A 13296-nucleotide genomic window follows, 5' to 3' on the forward strand; every position below is an offset into this window, starting at 1 on the left:
TTTCAACTCTTCCCACAGCACAGATGAATAGGTTTAAATATCTTCCTCTTTTAGAAATCAAAATTAACTTAAAACATTGTCAAAGTTGAATCGCTGGTTTGGCACTTTCAATGATTGATTTTTTTTTATCTTTACAATGCCTGCAAATTGAAAAAAAATCAATTCCCTTCCACTCAATTCATTCCACTCACAGCTCACCTGGATGAGATAGTTACTTTATGTATTCAAAAACTCAACCAAACAGAAAGAAAATTCTTTTTATTGATTTTTAGTGTGTCAAATGTTCACACTGGAATATAATAAATTTCATTCGCAGTTTGCCATGAGTCATTTTCTTTTCATCATGCAGGCTTCATTTCTCATGCAATATTTGTGGTGTTGCACTAAATAGGTTTTAGTGCGATATAGCCTAAGATTAAAAACAATCGATACCACCCAATTTGAGTACAGGGACCCATCATCAACTGACATGGGAAAGGGGGTGGGGGAGAAAAGGCAACTTATTATTCTTGTAAATCTGGATCAGCATAATTATTGTGCCACAAACATTTAGAGAATCAGAAGGAATTTTTTACATTACAAAGGAAATATTTGTGAAAATTGCCGGCTTACCAAAGCATGTCAAGTACAAAATAAAATGTGATAAAAAAATTCTGTATTCAGGTTGACAAAAGTTTTTGTAGAACTACTAGCAAAAGCAGGGTCGATCAAAAGCATCACAAGTCCTTTTTCTCTTCTTCCACTGCCTTCTCTATGGTGGGATTAAATGGGCATTTCTCCACACATCTTTTGGGGAACCAACCTCGCTCACGCCCTCCAGCTTAAAAACATTTTTAAAAATAAAAATGATCAATGTGAAGTGAGCTAAATTGCTGATGTAGAACTAGTATAATAAGGCCCCCCCCCATCAGGAATTCACTAATGTTACTTCACTATCTTAGCTACATAATGCTGCATTTCATCCCACAATTGGCACTCTAAAATCCAATACAGCAAGTTATCCTTATAAACATATTATTCAATGTACTTCTCAATTTGTGCTAAGTTTAGCTTTCCAGTTTAAAAGTAAAATGCTGTCGGTATAATTAAACCTGCAAACAAGGTTCACTCAATGACAGAATTCCTCAGAATCAATGCAGATTTGTCTGGCTTTACCTTTTCCATTTTTCTTGTCCAAAATCTTTTCTCCATACATCCAATGCCTGCAAAGAATCATGCTCATTTGTTAGATATTAAAAAATACATAAAGATAGAAGGGATATTATGTCCATCTAGATCTACTTATAATGTGATAAATACAATGCAAAATTACATTTGTATTGCGCCTTTCACGAAGGGAGGATGTCCCAAGGTGCTGGACAGTCAGGGATTTGGTCCCGAGCAGGGGGTGGGTTGGGATCAGGGGGGTGGAGGGCAGGTAGGGCAGAGTACTAGTGTTAAAAAGCTGAACAATTTGACTTTGACTATTCTCCAACAGTGTCATAAAATGCAATCTTGATTAATGCAAACTATTTCAGTGAGGGAGAAATATAAGCTTGGGCAATTTGGAAGGGTAGTCCATTAAAGTTTCCAAAGTTACCACGTAGAATGTCACGGATGTCAAACAAAATAGCTTGCATATGTTTTAGAATGGCCAAAAAAAGTGCTTAAATAAATAATTAAATAAATACACATTTCATGAACACATACATTTTGCAGTCAACGTACCGCAAACCTCTTGTAGCTAAAATAAGCTCTCCTTTTCTCAGTTGGATTCTGGGTTCTTCGGTGTAAGGTGTGGTAAAAAAAGTTTTAATTCCTTTTGTTATAGGACAGCAAGCTCCACTGTAGCCTTCAATGACTTTGTAATGCACCTTGCAGTATATACAAAAAGAATCATTACATTTGGTATAGCTCCTTTCACATCAGGAGAATGCCTCAAAGCACTTCACAGGATTTACTGAAAAAGTGTACTTATACTCAAACGCAGCAGTCAATATGCGCACAGATACGTCCAAACAGATCTAAACCTTGAAAAAAAATCTATATTATTATTTCTCCAAGTCAAAAAATCTATTTTCACAAAATATATTTAAAAAATCCTTCCAACTTTGTGAAGTACTGCCCTCTGGTGTTGAACTTCTCATCCTATGATACTCACACTCCGCACCCTTTTATCAGCTTTTTGCTTCAGCTGCTCAATCTGCAAACAGACAACAAAGATTCTTTGACAAAGAATTTTGATATTAGTTTCTCAAACCAAACCTACATGCCACACGAGTTTGCGTAGATTTTTTTTAAAAAAAGATGATCATTTATGCACATATTCGGTTGCCATTCATTTAAAAAGTTAGCTTTTCAGTTAAAATAACAAAAACAGACAAGAAAGTAATTTCACTGAGGAATTCTAATGTTTTAAATCGATGACAGGAAGGCTCAAACTCAACCTAAATCTCGAGATGTGATAACTGTCAATGTAAATCGGATCATCCCAATAGTATATCTTATGATCAGATCACAAAACTCTGTACTAAATTCATATAAAACCAGATTACATTTAAATTTGTGACATTAGCATGAGACCGCATGAATTAACGTGCAATAGTTTTCTGGGAAGCACTGCTTTACACCTTTTAGCAATACAAATGTTTAATGCCTTTGGTGCAGTGAAGGCACTAAAGATAAATATTTTGTTCAGCAGTTGAAATAAAATCATTTTTTAAGGGGAATTGCGCATAGTGAGTACTGCCACTTATTTAAATCAGAGACCTTCCAGTTTTTAAAAACACGATTACAGTCCATATGAAAATTACAAATTTCACAGAAAATTCTGATGACTAAAATACATTTAGCGAACAATTTATTGAACATTCCAAAAGGTATAGAATCTGCAGAAAATACTGGTAAACTGGTGGGCTACAGCATTTATAAACTATTATTATGAAATAAGCAGTTTTGAACCAGTGGCAACTCAAAATGCTGAGTTGTTTATTATTATTATTCCTCCAAAGGAGGAAGAAAATGTTGATACGTTGGTAGCAATATTATTAAATGCAAGGATTATTTGTTATTATTATTGTTACCGGGGCTAAAACTTAAATAATTCCTCCAAAGGAGAAAGGAAATACTGAACATAACTGTTAGTAACTGGATATACAAAATGAGAAACTATGAACTGTAATTTTGTCATTCAATTAAAGGAAACTGCAATGTGAATTGAAATATTAAAATCATTAATTGGGAAGACAAGATTCATTTAAAAAAATATAATTGGTTTGAAACAGAGCTCAAAACGTACTTATGGGATAATTTAGATCAATTCTAAACATTTAAAACTTATTAAGTTTTTAAAAAGTTTCAGTGAGAACTAATTATGGTTTGGAACATAATGGTCCTTGAAGGCTCTGGAAGCATCAAAAAAGATTAATTGGGCCCTTTGAGGTTTGCTAATGATTAATGTTAACTGGTGTAATAAGATATATTATGTGGAGCCACAGGATTTTCAATCAAATTATTACCAAATACTATGTTCCTGTCCCATTTGTTCTGCTTCCCAGTTTGCTTTTGGTCTAACAGAAAATATAATTAGATTTTTTCTCCAATCTGTGGTATGGCTGTAAATATTATAAAATAGTTTATATAGAAATGCACCTCACTGAAACTCAAAATACACAAAAGGAAAATGATTAATATGCATGCAAATATAGTAACTAATTACTAATTAAATAGTCATGTATTTTATATTATTAATCAAAAAATATTCAAAGGATAATAAGAGACAAATTAACCGTTAATGAGTACTGGTGGCTGCCTTGTCGAACAGGCCAGACAATTCCATCTGCTTCAGGAACCCCAGACCATGTAAACACCTGCCTGAAGTTCTTCCATTTACTTCCAAGGTCATATGGAAAGATGAAATGTTCGCCCGTTTGATAATACTGGATTCTGTCTTTGGCCTACAAGGAGATAGATAAAAATCATAAAACGTACATTTTGTGTTAAAATTAAGAATCAGCTAAATTGCCTTGCAAATAGGACATATATTTATGATTGATTTTATACTGCATATTATTAGAATGTCATTAATATGCAGTGTCTCTAAAGACAATAGGCACGCTTATAAACCTCACAGAGCAAATATAATCTGTGAAGATTGTTAATACAATTAAATGTATATAATTTAAAATCCTAAAGGGGGAGGGGGGGGAATCTGGAGTAATATTCATTGAAAACATTCCGTTAAAGACAGAAAGAAGCATCATAGTTTAGTACTTTCACTTCTGTACTGCTTCTCTCTGGCTCTACTGATGTATAATTAGATTTTTGCTCTAATCTGCGGTATGCTTGTGTAGATTATAAAATTGTTTATATAGAAATGCACCTCACTGAAACTCTAAAAATACATAACAGAAAAATGATTAATATGCATGCCTTGATTATGATTAGAAATGATAAAACGATTAATATCCAGCACCTTGGGATGTCCTCCCGACGTGAAAGGCACTTTACAAATGTAACTTTATATTGTATTTTGGAGAGAAGTCCGAACAGTGTCATTTATATTGGTGAGAGCATTGAACCACTCTGAATATTGATGTTGAGTCACCGATCCTCAGGAGAATTCAGTACCGATTGAATATATATGATTGGCCCAGTACACAAAGGAACAGCGATAGGATATCCTGTTAGTGAAGATTCCTACAATGCCACAATGCTTGGAACACATAAATAGATGTTTTAATCCAAACGAGAAAGTGAGGATAGTAAAGGAAAGCTCTATGGTTCTTAAAAGCGCAATTACGTTTTCCTGCTCTTTCACCAAAGCATTGGAAATTGTGGATATATTTAAATATGTAGCTTCCAAGAAAATGGAATAGTTTAAGTACAGAATAATAGATATTCTATCCACAAGTCCAGGATATTATAATTTACACTTAAATTGATGAGGAAATTATACCACTATTATATCACATTCTGCGATGCTGACCCGTGGAATAGATGCTGTTCTCCATTTGATCGTAGTGACAATACTTACCCAAAAATCCCTAAATGAGTATTTGAACTAAAAAGTTGAAGTCATGTAATTTTATATGCCATCTTACCAACAGTCCTGTCAACATTAACAATGTACCTATTGCTGCAAATAAATGTGATGTCTGTACAGATATACTGCTATACCAGAGAGCGGTTCTGGGAAAGAACGGGAAATGAATACAGTACACAGAAAGACTGTAACAGGAGAGTCAGATGGAAAATAACAACAACAGAATGGAGTTTGAAAGTAAGACAGGAAAAAGATCTGAAAAATAGAACAGAATATGAAATTCGACTTCATTTACATTACCCAAAGCACATACAACTGAGTGAAGAAAGAGAAGTCCATTAAAAATATTCGTTGTTTGTGTTTTATACATAAGGGCACAGAATACAAGGAAATGGTCTAAAATTTATACAACACTTTGCTCTGGCCAGCCCACATGCAAGTATGCAAACAGAAATATTTTTATGAGGAGAGACTTGAAAAGTTGAATATACTTTTATATAATATAATAATATACTGGACCAGAGGAGTTTAAAATGGTCCAGGATTCTGAAAGGTTTTGAGAAGATAAATAATGAAAGGTTATTCCTACTAATTGGTAAATTAGTAATTAGGGAGCACATGCTTAGGATTTTCAATGGAATAATAGTCAGAGGTCAGAAGAAACTTTAACATGCTGAAATAGATTTTGAGGTTACAAACAGAACATTTAAATGGAAATTAAACATTAAGAGGAACAATATAAAAGGGAGCAATATAAAATTGGGATTAAATTTTTAGCTCCAGTGGAGACACTGTCAAAACCACAGGACCAATAAACTGAATGGCCTCTAACTGCTATAATTTCTAAAATTATTTTCAACCGTATGTATTCAGTATATAATAAAAATAAAGTTTTAAATAGTGAGATTTAGGAAAGCGAAATCTCCAAACAATACAGTCATTTTAATTATATGTTCTGATCCAAGATCCATTTTTCTCTCGTGCTTTTAAAGAGAATTTATAGAAAGAATAAACTGTGCTTACCTTTTCTTCTATCCACATTTCAATAGAGGTTTTATTCCTAAGAATCACTTTCATCTAGAAAAAGGATAACATTAATCAGTGCAAAAGAAATCCTTGCTTCAAAAGTCTGTTAATTATTAGAATCTATCGTAGTATAACAATCTCATTGACTACCAAATAGGCAATGCTTTCTTGTACAGTAAAGAATCTTACACCTGAAAAACCTGAACATTATTGTTCATATTGAAGAGGTATTACAATGCAATCTGTAGTAGCACAAAGCACTATCTAAACCAAAAATCTCTATATGGTGAGTGATCGTTGTCCTATTCCTATATGCACACTGTGTATTATACTCTTCAGCTATAATATAATCCTTTTGAAAATCTTTTGGCATCAGTCCTGCATTATCTACCAAATTAACTGCATTAGTTGCAATACAATAAATTGCCTTTAAAATGGCAGGATCTAAATAAGCTTAATGTAATCGTTGAACAGAAATAAGCCAACTATTTAGAACGGAAAGCTTTCCATTTAAAACCTACCTGAATAAAAAACAACATGCCAACAGCTATTGTTGTACCAATTGCTAATCCCAAGGCAAAGAGAGAAGCAGCAAATGCGTAAATTCCAAAGGGAATGGTGAAATGTGGATCTCTTTTAGCCAAACTCATGTCAATCTTTACAGAACTCCAACCAAATGATATCTGAAAACACACAAAAATAAAATCTTAGAACTTTACCCGTAAAATTACGTGGTACTAAAACCTAAGCAGAAAAGGTTGAGTTTCAAAACATCCAAATAAATTGGTCTTTTATGTGCATACAAGTTCAATAACATTATTGAATTCAATGATGCACAGTACTATTCGAGAATTTCTCTAAAGAAGTCAAGAACTTTTTTTAATGTGAATTACATACCCTGTTGTACAGTTGTACGTAAATGGTCATGATTAATATCACAGAGACATGAATACAACCAAGTGGAGCTAGTATCAGAAACGAGGTAAAGTAAGCATGGTTTAAATGACCACAACAATTGTTAATCCAAGGGCAATGGTGATCCATCTTCATCACACATCTGAAAACAGAGGAGGACAACATTAACAGAACATCAAAAATAGGCATTCACACAATTCACAAATTATAAGCTACAGTTATGTAATATCCAGAACCAACAACAAAATCCCTGACTCTCCATTATTTATTGAATATTTTGTTCTTCCTCATTTTCTGAAAGAGCTACTGACATTGCATCAGAGTAAATTGACTGCACAATTTAAGAAGCTATGGTCGATGGGATATTACAAATTATATACTTCATATAGAAGTCACAGAGGCTAAATTTAACACAAGGAATTGTTCACATTTTAAATCAGTTACATGAAATACACTGCAATAATGCAATGATTACTAACTGAGTTGAAGAATTCAGATGCAAAAAGATGGAATGCTGATTCAGCAGGGAGTGAAACAACAGTATATAGGTTTGGATATAAATAAAAAAAAGCTTATGTCCTGAAACAGGAACTGGATAAAAGTGAAGCAGATGCTCTTTTTTTGTTCCTACTTATTCAGGTTAGTACAAACAGAACCCAATACTCTTTCAAGCTACTGCAAACTATTTTTTGTGGCAATTATGTGTGTGTGTGTGTGCATTTAAAAAAATAGTAGGAATGAGTTGGGAGCTTTCTTCACATTAAGAATTGCACTTAAATCCCAATTCAAACCTGAGTCTTTTCTGGTTATCTTCTCTCCATTCTGTAAAACCTTTTCAGATTCAGGGATTACATGTGAAGTACAAAATTGAGCTGGGAAAGGAGGTGAGAAGAAAGAGAATAACCAGAATGAGAGAGAGCAAGAAAAAAAAGTAAAGTGAAGGTGTAAGAAATACATTAAAATGTTTTAATGGTGCTTTTTGTCTTGTAAAACTTCCACAAGGGAATGTTAGTGTATGAATGTGGTCATGATCTTGGGAGGCTACTGCTATTTTTAATTTAATATTTCTGATCAGTTCAGAAGTTTATATAGATCAAACTATTGAAAGTTTGAAAATCATAATGAAAATTAACTTAATGCGTGGATTTAATGCTTTCTGTAGCTCTAACGTTTTCATTCAAATTATTTATGTACATGTGTGTATAGACATGTATAACCATACCCCAAAACATGTTATTCGACAATGCCACTTTGCGAGACAGTGAGAAGAGGGAAAATAGAAACTATTGTATTCATAGTTAAGTGTTAATTATGAAAAATGCTGCCAAATACAAATCCTGTATTAAGCAATCAGCTTCATTGTCGGGCTGTTTCTGACCAGGCGTCATTTTTTACCAATCCAAAATTAGTTTTGTTAACAAACTTGAAATAACATGAACGAACAGTTGAAACCGAACTGCAACTGAACAGTCCTATTTATTCAATTGTTAAACACTCTGGATGAAATTCTTCACTATTCTAACCAATGAAGAAGAAGTCAAGCCATATCATAACTAAATGAAGTGCTACAATACAATTGTACTTTGCTATAAAATTAAGATTAACCATACCTGTTGCACTTACGGCAATGGTGTGAGCGGGGTGACTTGTAACCCTGACAGATTTTACAGTCCTGCAGGTATATAGTTTCCTGAGGGTTTTCCTTAAATGGAATAAGTCAATAATATTAGAAACATTAGGGGAATAAAGTGCATTTGTGTAAGCGGGTCATAAATCTGTATTATTTTGAATTGCAACAAGGGCTCAAAGGAATAAAATCCCATATCTTTTCTGCAGCTGCAATTGCAGTGAAAATTTTCTAGTTTATAAATAAGCCTGCACCACCAGAAGTTATTTTTAGGTAGTAAATTCTGCCTTAAAAGTAGGGCAGATGTATATACAGCAAAGTCAGCAATTATGTTAACAGACCATACTACAGTAGTTGCTTCTAGCTACTGCAACTGTGGGTGAATAATGAATGCATTCAATGTTTAGTAGAATGCAATAATTCTAAATTTACCACAGGACAATTAGACAACTAGTTGTGCGTTGAATGCATTACCACTTCAAGAAATTATTTCTGAATAGAAGATAATTGATACCCCCCATTCAATTTTTTGGGTGGAGGGGGGAAAAAAAGTGAATATCATTGGGATAATTTGTCCCAGAAACCCATTGTGCCATTTTCTGTCCTGCATATTGGATTTGATTTTTCAAAAGAGTTAGGCCTTCTGAAAATATTTTCTCCCATTTCCCTTGTCAACCTACCGAGCAGAAAAGGACACATGTCATCATACAACCTCTGGCAATGATACTCTGAAACCAGCTGCTGGGTAGTAATATTATTTTGTAAATGGTTTAAGACAGAGTTAAACTATCAACTTGCACTAGAGAAATTTCAGACTATGATGTCCCAAGTGTGCTTAATTCTTTGCACAAACTAAAGCATTGGCACGCAGCTTATTATTTAACTTTTTAGAGAATTGCATTTATTTTTTGGAGGAGGATGGTACACTGAAAAGAAATAGTTCAATGACTTTGGTTGCTGAAAGCAAAATTTTCCAAAATTCTCTCAGACAAGGTATCCAGATTTGATAGATTTAAATTGATAAAACTTTGAAAGTGTGGATGATGTAAAAGACAAGCTGACACATTTCTAGGGTAGTTTTGTTTTGGCAATGCGTCAGTTCGAGTTCTCGAGATCCATGGGGCATTCTCTTCTAACTGGTCTTGCAAATATTGTGAAATTATTTCTCAACATGAAGTCAGCAGGATTACTTTATGTTGCTTGGCATGAACAAACACATAAAGTGCAATGGACACAATGCATGATTTAAGGAATCTTTTGTTGTGCTATGAAAATATCAGCAAAAGGTGCACTTTTAAGTAATATGAGCAACAGAATTTCATCTCATCAGAAAGCACCAAAATTTGCAGGAATTGTACTTGTGTTTGTAGGAATTGTACTTGTGTTTGTAGGGACAAACGGGCACTAGCATTTTTCAACATATTTGTTCTCCAACAATAACGTTTATATTATTCACGTGCACAATAATCACATCTGTAGGAAGAGCAGCACTCAAATAAAGAATCACGTTTCAGTCCTGCTCAGCTCCTGCCAGCGCCTTCTCACCTCCGGTACTGACTGCATCAACTTTCCCAGTTTCTCACTCCAGCTCACTTATGCACCTTTCCATTATCTTCCATCTCGTCCCTGAGCAAGTCTGCCTTTTCCCATCTTCACATCACCTTTCTCCATCACGATCTCAACCCCAACAGAGTTGAAATCCTTGCCCCCACCTTATTCACCTGCAGGCTGAATATCTCCAATGCCATGCTCTCGGAACTCCCCAGCCCTTGCCTCCATAACCTCCAGGTCAGCCAGAACTATGCAGCCCTCATTCTCTCCCACTCAAGGCCCAATGAGCCCATCACTCCCATCCTTACCAAGTTCCCCTGGCATCCTGTCCCCAGTGGATTGACTAAGATCCCTGTCATCTTTAAATGCCTCCACAGCCTTGTCCCATCCTAACTATGCAACTTCTTGGACTCCTGCTCGCCCACCAATTCCCTCCTCTTTGCCATCCCTAGTTCATGTCTCCCATCCCTTCTGACCCACCATCAATGAAAGAGCCTTCAGCCACTTTGCCCACTCTTCGGAACACTTTTTCCCAAATCCCTCTGTCTCACTCCATCTGTCTCCACTTTCTGAACCCATCTGAAAACATCTATCTGACTGCACCTTTGACTCTATCTCCATTCAGCTCAGGCTCCTACTCTGTCTCAAATGAAGCAATTTGAAACATCCTCCTCTATGAAAGGTACTTTATAAGTTCACATTGTTGTCTTCCTTTTGACAGAGGTACTTTCAGGCACTTTCACGGTCCCAATGACCGATCACGTACAATTTTAGCACCGCAGGAGCTAAATTTAATATTAAAATATGCGAACCTTCTAAACTTCTTTACGGCCAATGTAGTACACACAGCCCCGACGACTCGATCATGTTCAATTATTGCGTGCAAAAAAATAATAATCGCGTGATGGTACAAATGAACTTTTTTTTTTAAAAAAACACAATGAGCAGGATTTCTTACCGGTTTCCAGCCGAGGGGGATGTAGCCAGGACCGACAAACATTGCATTAAAGTAGTTGTAAAGTATAAGAACGGTCCAGTTTATCAACACAATGAAGTTGATGCTCCCACCTGCTGTGTCGAGCGGCCAGAACCAACACACAGAGTCCATTATAGCCACAGTGCTGCACACTGCGATCACGGAGAGGGCGATGATCGGGCCCCAGTGGCACATCCTTTTCAGTTCCTGGAGGTTTTCAAACCTGACAACCGACCACATTGCGGGTTCTCTTTCACGACGAGGACTTCGCGCGGCCTTCGGCTGACGCGCAGCAGGAGAGGAGAAACGAGTCGAAATCCGGCGGTTAAAAAAAAAAAGAGAGAGGTGGGAACCGAACCGCCGAACGCGTCCCGGAGTTCAGCTCTGAAAAACGTTGCGCTGACTTGACGTCGATTGGGAATCGCGTCACTTCCCGACGGTCCCGATGTCCATCCCGGGCGAACCTCGTGCTCTCTCACTTCAGCGGCACCGGCTCCAGTTCGAGGCGGGTCGGAGTTTGTCGCTTCCCGTTGCGGTTTTGTCCCACCTCCACCGGGAGAGCCCGGCCCCTGCGACAACAACAACAACAACAGCAGCAGCAGCAACAGCAGCAAAAGAAAAAAAACCACATCAATACAAAGATTTTATGCGACGGGGAAAAAAAAGTTAACACCCAAAAGCCGTTACACACACACACACAAAAAGGATGACTGACCTCTGATCATGTTCCAGACCACTGACTGCACTGCACTGCACTGACTCTCTCCACAAACTTAAACGCGCATTTTTTTTTGATAATAAACCCCAAAAGCGATGGCGGAAAAGCACTGGGGAGCGCGGGAGGGGGGGGCCGGGGCTGAGCACCGGGGGGCCGGGGCTGGGGCCTGGGGGCCGGGGCTGGCCCGGGGGCGGGGCTGGGGGCCGGGGTGGGCCTGGGGGGCCGGGGCTGGGGGGGGCCTGGGGGTGGGGCCTGGGGGGCCGGGGCTGGACACCGGAGGATGGCGGCGCCGTCCAACTCAAACAGTCTCCAACACAACTTCCTTCTTCCGTTGCACTTGATTCGATGCCCCGGAAGTGCAACGCCTCCAACAGCGCTGCGGGGGGGGGGGCGAGAGGGGGGAGTGACCGCTCCGCCCGCACTCGGCACTGACTGTCTGTCTGTCCCACATGGGGGGTCACAGGCATCGGGTCACCAGCGGTTAGACTGAGGCGCACACACACCCCCTCTGACCCCCCCCCCCACACCCCCTCTGGCCCCGCCCCTGGCCCCGCCCCCTCCCCCTGGCCCCGCCCGCCCCCGCCCCCGCCCCGCGCGCTGTTTCAAACTCAAACCGCCTCAACTGTCAACAAGTGTCACCCTCCACGCCCCGCCCCCTCCTGCCCCCCCCACCCCGCGCGCCGCGCACTTCCGGTCCGGCCTGTGCAACCCGCATCTCCCTCCGGGCGGGTCAGGTTCCCGCCCCCCCCCCCTCCCGCCCCCCCCCCCACACCGTTCGCGGTGGGTTTTTAAGTTTTGTTTGATTTAATCGCATTTATAATTTGAATCGACGGTTTGGACGGTCGACGGGACTCCCCCCCCCCCCCGATGGTCGCACAGTGTGACATTTCCCGCCGCGCGCGCGCGTGTGTTTTATCTCTTTTTTTAAAAAAAAACCCTTTTTGTGGCTTTTCTACTATTTGTTCACGAACGAACAAAAAAAAATAAAAGTCCCCCCTCTCTCTCTCTCTCTCTTTTTCTCTTCCTCCTCCCCCCCTTTTTTTTTCCCCCCACTCAAACCAACGATTCATTCCTCGGGCGGTGGGTGGAGGGCGGTGGGTGGCGGTTGGTTGGTGGGTTCGGGGAAGAAGTTTCCAGAAGGAACCGAGGGGGTAAAACCGGAACAGGCGACACCTTCAGACAGACAGAGAGAGAGAGAGAGACTGACTTTCCAGTTCGATTTGTAAACAAACATGTCCTCGGAGTTCGAGAGCTACGAGCAGGACTTCGGCACCTTGACGGCAGATATCACTCATAAGACCGGGAGGATCCCGAAACTGTCCGGAGGTAGGGGGCGGCGGCGGCGGCGACGGCGGCGCTCGTGAGGTGTTTCGAGCCCGGGAAGTGTCATCAAAATAATAATAATAATAATAATAATATTCCTCGCATTTGATCCATCACCTCCTCGAGGCGACTCGAGG

At 38.8% G+C, this 13296-nt stretch overlaps 2 protein-coding genes across 3 annotated transcripts in view; one reads left to right on the forward strand and one right to left on the reverse strand.

Moving 5' to 3' along the window:
* Positions 1-694: 694 nt before the first annotated feature.
* zdhhc6 (zinc finger DHHC-type palmitoyltransferase 6) lies at positions 695-11951 on the reverse strand. The gene is made up of 11 exons (XM_007905648.2): positions 11834-11951; positions 11101-11687; positions 8575-8666; positions 6947-7106; positions 6571-6732; positions 6047-6100; positions 3768-3935; positions 2141-2182; positions 1708-1853; positions 1156-1202; positions 695-820 (listed from the first exon to the last, which is right to left on the reverse strand). Exons 2-11 carry the CDS (start codon positions 11356-11358, stop codon positions 717-719), a joined length of 1233 nt encoding a protein of 410 aa, XP_007903839.1. The 5' UTR covers positions 11359-11687; positions 11834-11951; the 3' UTR covers positions 695-716.
* Positions 11952-12922: 971 nt separating this feature from the next.
* vti1a (vesicle transport through interaction with t-SNAREs 1A) overlaps positions 12923-13296 on the forward strand; it is a 181256-nt gene continuing 180882 nt past the window's right edge. For both annotated transcript variants that reach the window (XM_042336671.1, XM_042336672.1), the window contains exon 1: positions 12923-13162. In XM_042336671.1, coding sequence (XP_042192605.1) covers positions 13069-13162 — 94 coding nt within the window. In that variant the 5' untranslated portion in view covers positions 12923-13068. The remainder of the gene's footprint in view (positions 13163-13296) is intronic.

The sequence above is a fragment of the Callorhinchus milii genome, unplaced genomic scaffold (assembly GCF_018977255.1).
Source record: "Callorhinchus milii isolate IMCB2004 unplaced genomic scaffold, IMCB_Cmil_1.0 Scaffold7, whole genome shotgun sequence".
Classification (NCBI taxonomy): domain Eukaryota; kingdom Metazoa; phylum Chordata; class Chondrichthyes; order Chimaeriformes; family Callorhinchidae; genus Callorhinchus; species Callorhinchus milii.